This window comes from Pteropus alecto, unplaced genomic scaffold, assembly GCF_000325575.1.
Source record: "Pteropus alecto unplaced genomic scaffold, ASM32557v1 scaffold155, whole genome shotgun sequence".
Lineage (NCBI taxonomy): Eukaryota > Metazoa > Chordata > Mammalia > Chiroptera > Pteropodidae > Pteropus > Pteropus alecto.
In genome coordinates, this window is record NW_006438113.1 from 8,315,319 (window position 1) to 8,333,238 (window position 17,920).

Sequence of the window (17,920 nt, forward strand, 5' to 3'; positions counted from 1 at the left end):
GGGAACTGTGGGGTTTCTCCATGTTTCCATCTGATTTTCATTTGTTGTTGCTCTGACTGGTCCCAGCCTTCTCCAGTTGTGACTCATTTAGACATTTTCTGACTTTTCTTGTTTTTGTGACACTTGGCAATAGCCTAATTCTTTTGACTTGAGCAGTTTGTTGGGGCCACATGAAATACAGGACAAAGGTGATGGTCAAACACGGTGCCCCAGCTGGGGGTGATGAACCTCACCCTGTCCTAGTGCGCGGATACCAGTTCAGTTGCTTGGAGAAGGGAGTAGAGTGTGAACCGATTCGAGCAAAGTCAGAAGAAAGCAGACTGGCATTATGGAGAAGGACCCAGTGTCCGAATGCTCAGATTCCTTTGATTTCGCAAAGCCAAGGTAAAAATGGTGGATAGCATTTATCAAGAGCTTGCCAGAAACTCTTATACTCACTTTGCTTGTTTTCAACACATTTTCACAACAACCCTATGTGGAAAGTACTGTGATTATTTCCATTTTATAGGTGAGAAAAACCGAAGTTAGGTAACTTGCCAAATCCTCAGGTTTGGACCTGACAGTATGGCTTCAGGGCCTGTGTACTTAACTATTACCTTCTTGCAACTCAATATGAGTTGACATTTGTAGAGGGATCTCTCATATCTTAAAATCTTGTCTCAGGGATGGCACATTGAGTGTCACTAGAGCCAGGGCCAGAGTAGTAAGAGGGGTGCCTGCCACATGGTTGGGGTACAATAAGCATGTTGGGGTATTTGACCAGCTGGTGAGCTCACGCCCTACTAGACAGTTACCCTCCTGGAACAGGAGCCCAATCTTTTGCAAGATTTTAAAACAGAAGTTAGAAATCCATATTTTTATGGATCATCCTCAGACTTAAAGATTGTCCTACGCATCCAATCCCGTGAATCAGCAGGATGGTGCCAAGTGGAGCACACCGGGACAGTCCTCGGACTGTCTCTGGTTATCTGTTTAACCCCATAGCATCTCCAGATCTGTGTGTCATCATCTGTCCAGTGGGGATAACAACAGATCTCGTGACATTACAGGATTGAGTAACTTGTCTCAGATCAGAGTTCTGATAATGGTCAGAACTGAGACTTGGGCAGGTGTCCCAAACCTAGAAGCTCATATTCTTATGCGATTCTCACGAGCAGAATTCTGGTAGCAAATATTCTGGATTAAAAGTCAGCAGACCTGGGCCCTGGTTTTGGGTCTGCATATTAATGTCGCCTTGAGCCCAAAGAGAGTGAGGTCAGATCATCCTTAAACCCCTTCCAGCCCTGCTCCTGCTGCATTCCACAGCTTGTTCCTTAACTGTGTTGACCAGAAAGGAGCCTACCGTGCCCTAGCATTTTAAAATGTTGCACAGAATATATCTGAGGATAAGTTATAGTGGAATACAGATAATGATTTTATAGTTCAAGAACATCTTTTAGAAGGTGACTATGCCCTTAAGAAGTATACTAAATGCTGTGTTTAGTGTAAAATCACCATCCGGGACTGGTCTTCCCTCCCAAGGTTAAAAGCATACAGTATTTCTAAAGCATCCTGGCAGAACATTCTTCATCGGGCCATGTGGTGCACTGGGGTTGCACTAAAAACCCATGCATTTTACCTTTATCTGAGTTTCAGAGAAAGTATCAGTGCAACCATCTGGAATACATATTAGAATTTGAGGGGACTCTTGACACAACTGGCTCAATGGAAAATATGATGTTTATGGATGAGCCGATAATAATAATGATATTAATAATAATAATGGTCTTTATCTGAATAACATCTTATGGCTCAGAAAACATGTTTCACATATACACAATTAGATTCTAGGCTGGTCTTCAAAAAGAATCATTGGGGCAAGCATTAATTTAAAAAACATAAATAGCAAAGTGAAAATGGAAATGAAAATATGATTGACATTTTCTGCCAGTCATGTTTCCTTGAAGCTGTTTAGGGGGAGGAAAAATGAAAAGAGAAGGAAGGTAGCATCTGAGTCAAACATATAAGCAAATAAAAACGTTTACCCCAAAGTGGAAATGTAAATCAACATTGTGTTAACCAGGAGGATTTGATGAGAAGTGTGAAATAAAGTCCATGAGAAATCTGCACCTTTCTCTCTTTTCTGTTTCTCACCCTGGGCAGGTGGCAAATCTCAGATTCCTGAGGCAGCATGATCTTTTCTCCACTCCTTTGGATGTCTGACAATTTGTAAATCCACAAGGAAGGCTTTCTTGCAAGGATCTTCCTTAACAATCTCAAGCAAACAGCATGAGGCAATCAAAAGAATAACTCTTGTCTTACATTTGCCTTGCCCAGTTCTGAACAAGGGAGCATACAGACACACATGCAGATACAAACTAAGAGAGCTTCTTTGTAATGCCAGGCAGGGTGGCCCAGCCAACACCTTAGAACACCCTTAAGAAATGGACAGGGCAGGGCAGGGCAGGGACTGAATGAGGAGAGTGAAGTACTTGCCTTGGGGACCAAACTTAAGAGGGCACCAAAAACCTCAGTAATCAAGGTAAATGATAGTTCAATGCGGTGTTTTTTAAAAAATAAGAATGCAGAAAAAAAAATCCGTGATGAATAAAATGTTAGAATTTTAAATAAAGACAGGATAAATAGTAGTTTTAATGCTGACATTTAAGTACTGAATTTCATAAATCAGTAAGGGTTATAACAATAAGTATGACAAAAAATCTTGTGGCTGCTGCCACGTATGTGAGCACTTTCAATGTGCCAGGAACAGTGTTCCATAACAGGCATTTTCTCTTGATAATGTTTCAGTGGGGCATGATTTGTCCTGTAGTAAATCCAAATCTATTTGATAATAAATCGTATTAGAAAAAGAATTTTTTTACAGGCTCCATAAATTCCATTAAAGTCCATTTTGTCTTTGTTAAATGTGTAAGTTGAAAATTACAATCCCTTTACTCACAATGATCATTTTAGATACACAGCTCAAAAAGATCAGCATTAACTTAAAAAAATATATTAGCATGCTTGTATCTATTAAGCACTATTGCTTTGTAGGCTCCGGCTGATGATTTTATTAAGTATACTGCAGGAGGGGGGAAATCAAGGATAATTATAAATTCATAAATACATAATTCATTGGCATAAATTGATTTTAATGGATGGATGCAAAATGATCTATTTCCTTCCAAAAATAAGAGATGTTCTGATTAAGCCCATAATCTAGTACATGTGAAATTCTAGCCAAACCGATGGGACACATTTTCTTTTCTGAAACTACCTTTGATAAGAAATGCATTACAAACTCATCAGTTTGGCTTCCTGTTAACAAAGAGACAGCAGCCGTCTGGATCATTCTGGATTCACAGTGAAACTGCCACACCACGTATCCTCCAACTAAAGCTGTGCAAGTTTGACAAGGGGCAGATGAATCCAGGAGTTATCGTGCAGGGGTTTAAATCTACACGGCAGCTGACGGTTGAAATAATCATCTATATATTGCTCTGAGCTAGCTGGGGAAAGGTTGAAGCTGTATATTTTCAACATATCTAGTCTAATGGTTAATCTGTTGTCTCGTACAGGCTCTCGCAGGGTGGACTTGCAGCAGACACTGACAGCTTCAAGGAATTGCTCATGGTAGATGTGGTTTGCCTTGATTCTCAAAGTGCCAGGTGGATGAATCTAACTTAGCTTGAGTTGGAAAAGGGGAAACTCACCTGACTGGTTTCCCCAAACGCAAGGGGACCTGCAGAACAAATATCAGGTCTGGTGGTAGGGACATTCAAGTCGCTAAACTACCTCTATCCCTCCCAACCTCTCCAAATCTGTTTACTTGAAGAGGTTTCCATGCGAGTTTTGTTTGTTTTTTTTTTTTCTTTCTCTCTTTATTTTTTTATTGTTTGGCTGCCTTGGAAGATGGCGAAGAACATTGTCCTTTTGGAAAACTGGAAAACTGAGAAAATGTGAGAAGATAAGTGAAAGCAGCGATCAGCAAACTTTTTCTGTCAAGGGCCAGCTAGTAAATATCTTAGGCTTTGTGGGCCATACAGTATCCATTGCAACTACTCAACTATCTCGTTATAGAGAGGAAACAGATATAGAGGACTGGTGAACAAATGACTGTGGCTATGTCCCAACTAAACTTTATTTATATACATTAATTTAAATTTCATATAATTTTAATGTGTTATTAAATATCATTCTTAGATTTTCCCCTCAACCATTTAAAAATGTGAAAACCATTTTTAGCTCATGGACATACGAAAACATATTCCAGACTATAGTTCGCTAACCTCTGAACTTGAGAAAAATATAAGAAGAAAGAAGGCAGCTGCTGGTGCCAGGGACTTGGCAGGTTTTATCTCTGTTCTGTATGAAGCCTGTCCCCCACAAACACGTACTGCCCATGCCAGGGCTACAAAAAGGAGTCTGGAACACTTTTGGGCCGCAAAGCCTTTACCAATGGGTTGGTGTTGGGAGTAGGGAGAGAAGGAAAGGAAAGATGAAAAGGGGCTGTTTTTGTTGGACTCCTATGCATTTTTTTTTCCATTTTAATTCAAAGTAAAAGTTATCTTTCATCTACTACCTCCCCAATCTCCAAACTCCATAGCAATAATTAAAGGAAATTCTTGTGTTTCTCATTTCAATCATGTATTTGCTCTGACCTCTATTGTTTATCTCTGTGTCTCATCTCTGAGGTGCTAATAATACCTAGTGATCTTTGCTTGAAATTTTTCTTTGCCCTTGAGGTGATGGAGACAGTCTGTACCAGGAAAAAAAAGAAAAGAGCCAAAGGCAACCAGATCTCCAAAAGGAATTTTCTACCAAACACTGAGCAGAGCGAGCATTGGGCAACTTATTACAGCAGGTCAAGTTTTTAGTGATGATATATGAACTGAGATTCTAGATACAGGGGACTTCGATGAATGTTGTACTCTTACCAAGATACATATAGAACAGGCTTATGATTTGAGATTGAGGCGGAGGTGGTCTGGTTAAGGTAGGAACATCTAATCCACCCAATTCTAGAAGATCTGTTAGGCCCACAGTGTTTTGCTAGAGAACACTGCAATCCAGGTCATGTAGATTCTTTTAATATATTTATATAGTACTTTTTTTCTCTCTCCCATGTAGGAACTGAAATTTTTCATTACTCTGTGTTGATGGACTCAAACTTAAACAATTCAGGTTTCCTAGGCAGTGAATAGAGCCAGAAATATACCCTGTGATTAACTTCTACATAATCTTTTGTTCCTTACTCTCCCTCCCCATTCTCCTATTAGCTCCATAAAAGCCAGAAATAAAAAAGTTCCAAGAATACTCCTCTTCCCGACCCCCCTCAGCTTACTGCTGGGTGGGTGTTCCCTGTGCCTACCCTAGGGCGGGGCAGGCCACTTGGAGACACTTTCCATCTGCGTTGTATGTCATGACAGGTTGAGGTTGTTGTTTTTTAGCTTATATCCTCTAGGTTTTTCAAATAAATGTATTTCCTGTTTCTCAGTGAGAAGTTGTGAAATTACCCTGCCTGATAATGTATATGATAAAGTGATTGTCCAATTGTATACACACACACACACACACACAACACACACATATGTATAATTGGCATTGATTTTAAGAGATAGCATCCTTCATCTTTTCATTATATGCATATTAATATTCACCATGATCTTTCAAAAATAGCTTTATGGATTGATCTTAATAATACTGCAAAGTGTTCACCAAACTTCTTGATAATATTTGTTATTCTAAAGTTGTCAGGCAGAAACTCTCATTCCAAATATATCACTCACTTTAACTCCCTGTGTTCTGACCCTCTAGGCTCTGGTGCCTGTCTTAACTTATTCTGTCTGACCTTAGTTGCTCAGCCTCGCTGATGGGCACATGGCATTCCCCACTACAAGACTCATTGAAGTGCTCCTTAACAACAATTACAGGACCAAATTCACAGTATGAGTTATTTATCTGACATTTTTTTTCTTGTTGTTGTTGATTTTCCTATATTGCTTAAGGAAATAACCTTCACACTCTCACCAGTCTGATATGTTTGACAGGCAGCCAGGGTTCTTGTAGTCTGTGATTAGAAGACAGGAAATATCTCTAGGTAAAACAAGCACCATTCTGTGCTCCAGTCCAGGGATTGCTTATTCGTGGCCATGCTGGAAGACCTTGCAAGTTAAGTAGCCCAGACTTTCTGAAGAAAGTCTTAGGTGGTCATCTTAGAGAGAGGTTGAATTAGCTTGGAAGTTTTGTCCATCGTGAGTTCCATATAACAAAATGACTGTGTTACTGTGACTTGCATAGGAGCGGCAAACCCATGGCATTTAATGCAAGGATAATAATTAAATATAGTTTATATTCTACTGATGAAAAAGAGGTTATCTCTGCCTCTCTTATTGGCTCTAAGCCATATATAATAGCGGGGGGAGTGTTTGATAAACCCACAGAAATTTGTAAGCGCACTGTTCAATTTCAAGTCCAGCAGTTACACCCTCTCCCTTTACCCTCAGTTTTAGTAAAACATTTCCATCCTGAATGACTGGAGACACACCTGCACTTTTCATTGATGTCACTGCTGAGATGAGGAGGTACTATGCATCCCCCTTTCATAGGAGCGGCAAACCCATGGCATTTAATGCAAGTTAGGCAGCAGTATTCCAACCAAGGGGTTTGACCAAGCCAGTGGTTTGAGATGAAATGGTAGTTTAACATTATAGGTCAATGACTTGGCATATATTAATTATTCAGTGGGATGCGTTTTAGCAGCTTCAGGAGATGATAGGTCTCATACTGCTGCTAAACTATGTTTTCTATGTCTGGTATGGTGTAGGGTAGAGGGGAACTCTATGTTTTTGGAAATTATTGCACAAACAAGATTATCTTCTGACACATTCGTTATCCCTTCTGATATCAATGACAGTAACACAGCAAAAAGAATTTCAAGAAGTCATCAGGGTAAAAGAAAAGGCAAAAAACAAACAAACAAACAAACAAAAAACCCAAACCTTGATTTAGCTGTGAGGGAGAAACTTCCGTTTTAATTTAAAGCTATAGTTCTGTTCAATGTCAAACTGATTTGCGACTTTTCTAATGAAAAAATTTACAAAGGATTAATTTCTATTTTCTTTTCTCATTATTGTTTGACAGTCAAGGTTGAAGCTAGATCACGCTATCCTAAAGACCCATTTGAATTCAAGAATGCAACTCACAATTCTCGGCTTGTGACCAAGCCAGGTGAAGGAGTACTGGAACCCATCCCAATCTTTAATAACTGCCCTGCACCCCTCAATGCTGTACCTTAACATGCCGAGCTCAGTTGAAGAAGAAAGATGCACTGCTGTGGATTTCAGCATGCACTTAGCTTGTTGGACAGCAAAATATCAGAGAGAAACCATAGAAAACAATAAATAATAATTAAAACTACCATACCCCCAAACTAGCAGCTTGCTCAAGACTTTAGTCAGAAGCCCTGTTAGCTAGATGCCTTTTGTGTTCAAGCCACTTTGCATGCCTCTTACTCTGAGTGATTCCAGTGTGAATATGACATTACTAATGACCTGCTAAGTGTGTGCAGATGTGGGTTTCTCCAGATGTGGTGATTAATAATGTAATGGAGATAGCCAGTCAACTCATGTTTATGGGTTGTTTGCCTTTTATTACATTTCCGAGTTCATTTGCTTTGAATTATTTCTTAACTCCAGCCAACAAACTCACCTTTAAGTCTCAAAGGGCATCATCCCCCTAAAACCTGTTGAGGAAATAGGGTGGAAGGAATGTGTCCCAGGCTGGAGCTAAGCAGTGGATCCATCACATGTCAGGGCACTGGACTGTTTGGGAAAGCTGAAGGTTGGAATCACTGCCCATTTTACTCAAAGGGCCCAGAAAGAGGCATCAGTGAACCTTGATCTAGTGTTTGCAAGCTGGCTAGGCCAATAAAGAAAGGGATTTCTTTTTAAAAAATCCAGTAAAATATATGATCATCTTGAAGTAAGCCCAGAGTTCTGGCCAGGGTTTCTGGAAGATGTTGCTTTGCTTTTGCTTGAAAACAGAATGACGATGAAAAGTCGAGTAAAATGTTGTTACAGATGTTCGATGCTGCATTAAGGCTGTTGGAATTACCACCACATCTTAAATCAATTCCCAGAACATTGTCTGGAGGTTATGTCATCGAAATAATGAATCCTCTTTATTCAAGTATAAGCAAACATGTTAAAACATCATTGTAACTTTAAATTAAACTCTAGCGCCAACCAAGAGATCTGAAGCCTCATTAGACTTGCCTGACATTTTTCTAGCACTGAGTCTTCCCAAACTGTAAAACTGTTAGATTCAGTGCCTATTAGACAAGCGAGCATGGGGAAGTTACAACAGCACATTAAGTGTTGTACTTAGGGATGTGCAAAAACAAGCCCTTGAATTTTACGAGTACTTGGAGACTGGATGGAGGTCAGCCCCTGTAAAAATTCCGCATTGGATTCCTGAACTTGTTTGTGTTTTAAAGAGCCTGGTAAGTCAGGCTCCTTTAAAAGATCATATCTTCATGCAGCTTCCACAGCATGATGCAAGAGAGAATGCTGGAGACAGAGGTGAATTGTAATCAGCCCTGAAGTGGGCTAAATACGAGCCTGTGAATGTGCGTTGGCATCAGGTACTAGCCCGTTACTTTAATACTTTTGTCTTTCCTGAAAGTAGGTAAATATAAGTCTCCCTTTTAATTCAATTTTTATTCCTCTCATGTAGTCACAGAAACCATGAAAGGGAAATTATATTTTATAGCTTAACTAAAAGTTTTCCTAGATTTGCTTTCTTTAAATATGCAGAAATTGATAGAATCTATATAGAGGATAATAATTAAATATAGTTTATATTCTACTGATGAAAAAGAGGTTATCTCTGCCTCTCTTATTGGCTCTAAGCCATATATAATAGTCTCTATCACACAACGTTCATATATTACAGCTGGAGACATTTTCCCCATCTCTTCAGGGAATGGATCTGCATTTGCAGGCTGTGAGTGCGGGAGAAAACCTTTGAACACGAGTTTCATTTAAGAGAACAAATCCCACTTTAAATGCAGCATGATTATGATGGATGATCTTTCTGACTTGCAATGAAAATAAATAGTTTCCTTACATAGAAGGAGGCATAACTTTAGCACCAGAACAAGGTGTCTCCCTGGAGCTGGCTAACAGGTATTAACTTGCAAGTCTGCCATCTAAACATCACTGCAGGTAAACAGACAGCGACAAGGTGCAAGGATAATAGGCACTTAACCAAAGAGGGTTATTTATTGAGGGCCCAGGACGAATGGGGAAACAAAAGTTAAGCAAAATAATCCAACAGAAATGCCAGCAAGGGTGACTTCTGTTCCAGTCTTAAGTAATACAGACAAAACCATGACAACGTCTGGTGGCCTTGAATAAAGTGAGCCATAGTAGACTAGGTGAGGTAAAAGACCTTTTCGGATATTTCATTAGAAGGTTTGTGCGATAGGGAAGAAAAGAACTTTCACCCTCATTAGACCCTCTCACATGCACACATCTTATTTATTCTGGCACGCTGCTTAACTAATCTAGGTCACCCTGAATACGATACAATGATTACAAGTGGCCCACATTATGGGTGGAGTCAATGCAAGACTTTCTACCCCATCCTAAGATGGGGAATGTGCAAAAGTATACTTATACACACGCACACGCGCGCGCACACACACACATTCCCTCCCTCCCCCCTACCAATCTCACTGCCTTTCTACCCCATTATTGCCTGGGATGGCCAGCCCCCTATCCTGTGAAAGGAAGATGAATTCAGGTCAAGCTCAGAGTGCCTGTTTGCTTGCCGAGAGATGCATATCAACTCTAAGTGATTTTTCTCAATACCATTTATGTGGCTTGTATTTATTTCCTTTAATCTTTTAAGTGCTGTTTAGTCTCGGTGTGATTTGCTGTGGATACTCATTTCTGATAAGATGTGATATCCTCCCAGCCACATAGTTCCGCCTGGAGCCCTAAGTGACTGATATGGTCGCAGCCGCCTGAGCATGGGCCTCTGAGGCTGCGGGGGTAGGGTAGGAGTAGAGGACAGGCTGGGGATAGAGGAGCAGGTGGTAGAGTGAGTGGGCTGTGGGCATTTACAGTGCTTTCTTGCCTTCATCTCCTCTGGAATAGCTCTCACTTTGAACCACATTCTTGTTTCCTTTCCCTGTGTCAGCCAGAATTCAGGTGACCCCAGACTGACGGTAGAGTAGGGGAGCGTACCAAGTGTGATACTTTGAAGCAGGTTCAGAGGGTAGTTGGATTACTGTAATCTCTTTGGAACCATGTATCATAACATACTAAATTTATTTAGGGTTTTCAGAGAATTACCATATAATGCATGTGCTGATATAGGTCTTCCTGGATAATATCGAGTAGCTGAGATGGCATTTTCTCCCCCAACTAAGACTTGTACACCATTAATATGTCGAGCTTCTTTTGATGTTGCCACTGCTAATATTTTTCTTCTTAGATTTAAGGTAACTGCTGTGCTTTCCTGGTTTCAGGGGTGCTTCCTCCCAGTTTGTGTTGCAGTCATCTTTAAGAATCTGAGGATGCTATTTTTTTTTTTTTCTTGACATTACAGCTTTAGCCTGAATTGTGGGGGTGGGGAGAGAAGGACTAGAATTTTGCTGCTGATGCCCTTGGGTGACAGGCTGGGTACGCATCTGCTAATTATCAAGCAGCTCTCTTAAAAAGAAGCATGATGCAGGCTAATACATCTACAAAGCTTATTAGTGGGTGTCTTTGGGCAAAGGCAGTAGAGTGTGCTGTGTCGTTTGTGAACCAAGCTTCACATTGCTTAGCTGTCTGTGTGGTTTAGACTTTTGGAAAACAGCTTTTGGTTTCCAATCCCTTGTGCTGCCTTCCCTCCCTGCCCCTCACTGCATCATCAGAGATATCATTCAATGGCAACCTCCTCCTTCATTTGGGTGCTTTTATCTGGCCCCGTTCTATACCCTCGCAGCCCGGTCCTCCTGTCTTAATGAGTTAAGAAAAGATCCCATGTGCACACGGCCCCAGTGCCCTCCTTTTTGGGAGGTGGAGGGACAAGAGCGAAGGGATGGGGATTCTCGAGCCAGCATGCACCAATGTTCCCAGTCCCGACGGATTGAAACATTGGCTACGAAGGCCTCAGATCCTCGCCTCTGTCCAAGGCTCTTCCTCCGGCGGGCAGGGATTAGGAGCCAGTTAAACTGGGTTCATTTGCAGAAGCAGCAGGCTGGCAACTGTTACACTGCTGTTTCAAATATAACTTCATTTCTGATTTTGGTTACAAGAAAACCCACTCCATTACCCAGCAAAGCGAAGTAACCAAAATTAACTCTTAAGAATAATGATTGAGCATTTCCATATATATATATATATGTTTCGTATACAGATAAATCATAATTTCTTTTCTTTCTTATGGCAGGGTTTTTACGAACTGTTGTAGTCTGTTTAAAGTGCATGTTCAAACGCAGGAGTGTAAAGAGGTGATGCTTTCACCTTTTCTAAGCCGGCTTCTTTGACTAACACATTTGGTCTTTGTCATTGGGTCCTAAAAGACAGCCATGAATTCCTAGTGAGTGACTGAGCCGTGAGTGTGTGTCCTTTGATATCTTGCCTGTATTTCACAGTCTGCCCTCAAACTGTTCATAATCTCATGAGCTGCCTGTATTTCCAGTTGAAGATGAGCAGCCCTCAACGCTGTCACCAAAAAAAAAGCAGCGGAATGGAGGTATGCGGAATTCACCCAGCTCCTCGCCCAAACTGATGAGGTAAGGAGAGGGGCCTCAGGCCGTGGGGGTTCCCCTTCTCGTTCCTTCCCTTCCTCTCTTCACTCCCTCTCCACCCCACCCAGGCCCAGAGTCTCCCCTCCCCGGCAAGCAGGAGGTGGGGGAGGGGACTAGATCGTTAGATGGCTTCTTAAAGGCTGGAGTATTTATTCTGTCAGCTTGTCAGCAGTTAATGATAGAGCTGAAAAAATTCTGTCATGAAAAACAGTTTGAAAAGCTGTTTGAAAAATACATAGGCTTTAAAGTCTTAGCTGTCACCATGTCCTGTCTATGTGTAGTTCCTAAACAGCAGTGGCACTAATGACGGTGGCAACCAATCAGAGGAACTTGTGTGGTTAGTTTGCCTCCGGCAAGTCTCTTTCTGCTGGAGTCCCTTCGAGGACTGTTGTCTGTACTTAAGGCCATATGTGAGATGTATCATCACAATCAAAAATGAACCTGAAGATTACCTTCCTTTTATCCTGTCGATTGAAATCAAATTTCTGTTAATTGATTTTGACTGATAAAAAAGTTTAAATAATCTGTGGACTTGCCAAAGCAAAGTTCAAAAGTAATCCAGTTCTGCTCAGGCTAAAAGCAATATTAATTATGAAATACGGCATGTGTGCATGCTCGCTCGCTCTCTCTCTCTCTCTTTCCTTCCTTCCTTCCTTCCTTCCTTCCTTCCTTCCATCCTTCCTCCCTCCCTCCCTCCCTTTCTCCCTCCCTTCTCTTCTTTTTTTATCTTGACTATAGCTTCTTCTAGGAAATGGCAAGTGAAACTAAATTTCAGCAGATTTCTGCAGGTTCCTCTTCTTGGCCTCTTCACCTTTCATCTTCCCTTTTTTGTCTTCGATTCATCTGGCAGTCCCAGTGCTTATTCCCTCCAACATCCTAACTCTCTAGCACCTCACTGAAATGGGGGTGATCTCGGATTGGCACTGCTCCCCCTACGTGGTCACCACTGTGTAAAACCTGCCACAGCAGGTTACTTTCTTCTTTTCGTTGTCATTGACCACTCTCCTCGCTTTGATTATTGAAATAAAATGATGGTGATTTCCCCCTCCCCCTCCTTAGCCATCACATTCACGTTTTCCTGGCCCTCCTTGACCACCTTTCTGGGATGCAGATGGGGCAGCTCTCCTCCGGGCAGTTGGAGACACCAGCTCTCGTGGAAGACTCACTAGCCCCATGTCCTTTTCCATTATGGCCATCTCTTCCTGTTAAATGTTTCCTTAGCAGTTCTCTGCCTTCCCCTTTGCTCGGTCTTGCTTGGGTGTCGCTGATTTACATGCTTGTTTACAGTTTATGAGGAGAAATAAAATGCACCAACTGCCAAGCTTCTCATTTTTATGACGCCAGTTGTCATGCTAGCATTCATTTCCTATTTACTCACCTTTAGGTAATCACCTTATCTAATGCTAATAGTTCTATCCATTTAAAGTAGAGAAAAACCCAGGCGCTTTCCTTTGCCTAAATTTAGAGAAGCAAATAAATAAATAAAGAGAAGTCTGAAAAATCTGAAACCTTTGGAGCCAAATTCCCTGTCCCTGTTTGCTATGTAAAGTATGGCTCATTTCTTTGATCTTGAGTAATAATAATTCTGAGGAGTTATACTGTTTTCATATGCTTCAAAGCTGTGTCAAAGTTTTGCTGCTTAAGGGTACTTCTTTATTCTGTTGGCTCTTGGGTACCAAGATGACAGGTCTTCTATACGAGGTGGAAGCTTTTTTAAGTCGTAGCCTTCAGCAAAACATCAAATTACCAAATCCAGGGTAACATACTTCTACACAAATGCCTTTCCTGTAGATATATTATACCATATATATTAAATACTTTAGTGTTACACGCTACATTTTATGTGCAATAGAAAGTGATGGTTTGAGGTAGCCTTGAGGGGACTTTTTTTCCACAAGCAGAAAAAGCTAGTGTATACCGTATCAAGTATGGTTTTTACAGGACTTTCTGCCTGAAGGCCTTTGTAAATAAGTAATGATCAACAGATTGGCTGTGGGTTTTTGAAAAGCATGCCTGTGTCAGTTTGCATGATGGGGGAGAAATTTCAAAGTGGGTCTTGCTTTCATTGCCTGTCGGAGAGGGACTGAGGGAGGCAGTCATCCCGGGCTGGAGCTGTCTGCTCCATGGTCCATCAGAATTGCTAAACGTGGGTCAGGCGGTGAGCTACAGACCTCAGGTTTCTGGTGTTGGTGCCTTCAGGCTGCTGCTATGGCCTCGGCTACTGTCACCAAGATGCTTTACCCCATGAGCTGCGATGGTCTCAATCACAGCTCAGCTAGAAAAGGCTGTCTCATGACAAGTCAGAAAGTCTTAAGACGCTCCTCCATTACCATGGCTTTCTGTGTGCCGGGTGCTCTCCATACTCTGTCTGAAGTGGGAGCAAGAACAGGGTGCTGATCCTGCTCTCTATTTCCCTTCACTTCTAGTGTGTGCAGAAAGACCCCATAGGTTTGGTTTGGTTTGAATATCTGTCACTAGCGATGATGTTGCCAGGGCCTGCTTTTTGCTAGATCCCTCTTGTTGATTGAGAGAAAACACGGGGGTTGGAGGGCTCAAGTGATAACTTGTGGCTTCTGCAGGTCCCCCCACTTCTTCAAACACTGCCTTTCTACTCTACAGAAGATGGTACTCGCAGGTCCTATTCCTTATGACCTGAAAAATCCATAAAGAAAGCTAATGACTTACTTGAAGTGGGTTTTTCGACATGAGTTTTGGCTTGCTGTTTGAGCAGAATCAATCATTCCAAAGGTGGGCAGGTTTTAGTGGCCTATCGGGCAGTGATAGCAATAGCTCCAAGAGAAACTAGAGGGTTCGGAATGCGCTAGGATGGGCTTTAATTTACCACTGCGTCTCTTGTAAATAAAACAGGCTCCTACGTGAGGGTTTCTTGCAAACCATCTGCCAGCATGAAATGCTGCTGGGACTCTGCTCTAATGGTCTTTGTCTCCCTTTGTTCTGGTATCAGGCTCACCCTGATTTTTAAGTGTCACTTAGCTCTCTGCGCAATCATTAGGTGAACAGCCTTGTTTTGTGTGTCTGGATCTTGATGTAGTATGTTTTTTAGTTGCCCTGACAGAAAGCAACTCTCATAGCCAAATGGCGAATGTCTGTGCTCCAAGGCAGAAATTCCTGTGTCATGACAGATAACCGTTGGCTTTGCACCTTCCAAGGACGAGCAAGCCACGGAGGTTCCCAGGTCTCGGTTATTTGCCTTCCTGCTGGTCTCTTAACATGGAATACTTTAAGGAGCCTCTCCTAGTTTTCATCTAAAATCACCAAGTATCCATTGGTCGGTTCTCCCCAGCCAGTGGGGTTGTGCCTTGTAAGGAGAGTCTTCCTTCAGTTGGAAGCACAAGAACTTTGTCTCTAAATAACAAGGTCAAGAGACTTAATTTGGAGGTCTCACAGACTCCATTGAACATCCAATGAAAGCTTTCTGGAAAGTCTGTTTAGAGAAGAATAAAGTATACTGGACGTCATTGTGACTGCAGTTGAAGCAGACTCATGAATTCCCTAAATCCCTGCCCAGGTTATACTCACACTCGGTTCTTTCTGCAACTATCTTCAAGTTGTTGCAGTCTCAAATGCTTTTTGGATACTGAGGATATTGCTCCAGTGGGTAGAAGTATAGAGGCAGTATGTGGGCTCTCACACTGTATCCTCAGATGGAACCCACACTGGCTGTGCATTTCAGCTGTCTGCTTATATTCCTTTACTGAGATTAATTCTCATCCCGCAAATGTTTAGTGAGAGTTTACTGTATTCAGTGTTGTGGAAGATCTTTGATGGGTGTAAAGTAAGATGGATTAGCGTAGGTCTCTATCTTCAAAACACTCACAGTTTAATGTAGGAGACAGACAAGCGTATATGGAGAAATAGAATAGGAATGGCTTGGCTATCTCCCAGCATGGGCTGTGAGAACAGAGAGAGTTGATACCACCTCTGGTCCGGCAGGCTGAGCCTGGTGTGTGAGGGAGGTCACATTTAACCTAGCCCTGTGTGATGAGGGAAGTTCTCAACTGGTGATATCATGTATCCTGTTCACTGTTCACTGGGTGCCAGTCATCATTCTGAGACCATCAATGCCTGTGAACTCATGGGATCCTCACCAGAACTCTGAGGGTAAGACTTACTCTGTCTCACATGTTACAGATGAAGAAGCTGAGTCACAGATGTGAAGTCTACTGAATCCAGTAAGTCTTAACTAATTAGGAAGATCTGAACCCAGGTAGTTTAGCTTCCCACCCCATATTATTAACTCCTTCCTTATTCTGCCCTGTGGAAGAAATAGGGAAAGTGCTCAGGACATAGGAAGTAGCTTGATGTGGCTGGACCAGGGCATCCTTGTTGTGACATAACTGGAGTTAAAAATATAAGCATAGTCTGGTACCCACTCACGGAGGCCTTTCCGGTCATAGGCACTGGGGCAGCCTTGCAGGCTTTTGAGGAGGCAGAGCTCATATTTGTATTTCGGGAGGATCACTGGTGATCGTGTAAGGATGGATTTAGAACCCTCCATTAGAGCCTAACAGAGATACATGTTCTGTATACTCAGAGGAGTGAAGAGAAGGCCCAGCCCACCCCAGCCTCTGCCAAATGTCCTCTGGGTGCCAAACCACCCAGGGTCTGCTATTGGAATGCTGACCGGAAATAGGCTTTTCCCAAGAAGGACACACAACATTCCTCATATCAGTTCGTATTACACCTATTTCTGTGGGAACTAGGGAACTTGAAGTAAGACAGAGAAGCATGGGCCATGAGGATTTGTACAGGATGTGTCAGGTAGACAATTTACCGAAGAGATAGCACCCAGCTGGGCTAGCAAGGATAATTGACGATACCAAAAACATAAAAATTGAACACTGTGAGGGGAGCTTCATGTCATGAGACCCAGAAACTATTAGACATTTGTTTTCTGAATGGGAGGAGAAATATGATTTGAGGAAAACAGATTATCGTTTTGGACATTTACTGATCATTAAGTGAAATAAACTCATCTGCTTGTTAAGTCCCATTCCCTCTTTTTTGACTTATACATTTTGTGGGGTGTTTTTGTGAGGAATGCCAGCTTAAAAGGTTCTAGTAATAGAAAATGAAAAGGGTCCGAGCCTAGTCAGTATCGGGGTAGAATGCCACTATCACAATTCCTTCCACTGGGCAGAATAAAGAAGGAAGGCAGGGACAGCTTAGTTAAGTAAATTTAGCTCTTAATGCACAAACAAATAGGAAATGACAGGCCCCATGGTACTGAAGAAAAAATAGTGGGTCTCATCATACCAGGGCTTGGGTGGATTTGACACAAGTCCCTGGACAAGTGGAATGCTCAGCAGAGGGTCATTATCCTGTCCTCCCATTTCAAGAGCATCTTATTCACTCTCCTCTAGGACTGAGGGACATGTCAGTTCTCCCAGGATGTCTCCCAAACATAAAGGCAGTAGTTTCCTTTTTCCTCTGAGAATGGTGGCTGCCTAACAAGAGATGACATATTAGGTGGCAGTAGTTCTTGACTGTTTGTTAGTCGGGAAAAAAAAAAACCAACATAAATAGACAGTTACAGAGAAGTCGAAAAGGACTCTAGTTTTAGCAGAGTAGCTAGATCCTGGCCTGACGGTTTTGTCAAGGCTCCAGGCATGGCCGTCTGGTGGGAGATGGGGCAGGGGTAGTGGGCAGCCACATCTCAGGAGAGATGATCATTCTACAGGAGGGTGGAGGCAGTGTTGAAAGATGTGCTAAAGCAGGAGCTAGAATCCAAAGGTCAGGATCCTTGCAACATAGCTGGAAATAGTATTCATCCAGAAATAAAATGCACCCCAGAATAAAGTAGATCGTTTATGGTGGTGAAAACCCAAATATGATTGCCTTTGGAGAGATCCCCTGAGACCCTCTCTAGCATCCTGTGGCAGGCAAAGCCAGAGACGCACTCACATGGCCTGACACTCTTGAACATTGCATTCAAGGACTTAGTTACTAACTACCAAGTTTTCTTCTATAGAGTGGAAAAAGAGATAAAGAGAAAGGAAGGTAGAAAACTGAATTATGAGTATTGTACTTCACAAAAGCTAATATTTCATTTGCTTTTTTTGTGTTCGTTTATTTGCTGATCAGCTCATGAAAATAGAGGTCAGCAAGAGAGAG

At 42.0% G+C, this 17,920-nt stretch overlaps 1 protein-coding gene across 5 annotated transcripts in view; it reads left to right on the forward strand.

Annotated features, from left to right (window-relative positions):
* Window positions 1-17,920, forward strand: part of KCNMA1 (potassium calcium-activated channel subfamily M alpha 1) — a 686,137-nt gene that overhangs the window by 585,660 nt on the left and 82,557 nt on the right. For all 5 annotated transcript variants that reach the window (XM_025049379.1, XM_025049381.1, XM_025049380.1 and 2 more), the window contains one exon: window positions 11,677-11,770. In XM_025049379.1, coding sequence (XP_024905147.1) covers window positions 11,677-11,770 — 94 coding nt within the window. The remainder of the gene's footprint in view (window positions 1-11,676; window positions 11,771-17,920) is intronic.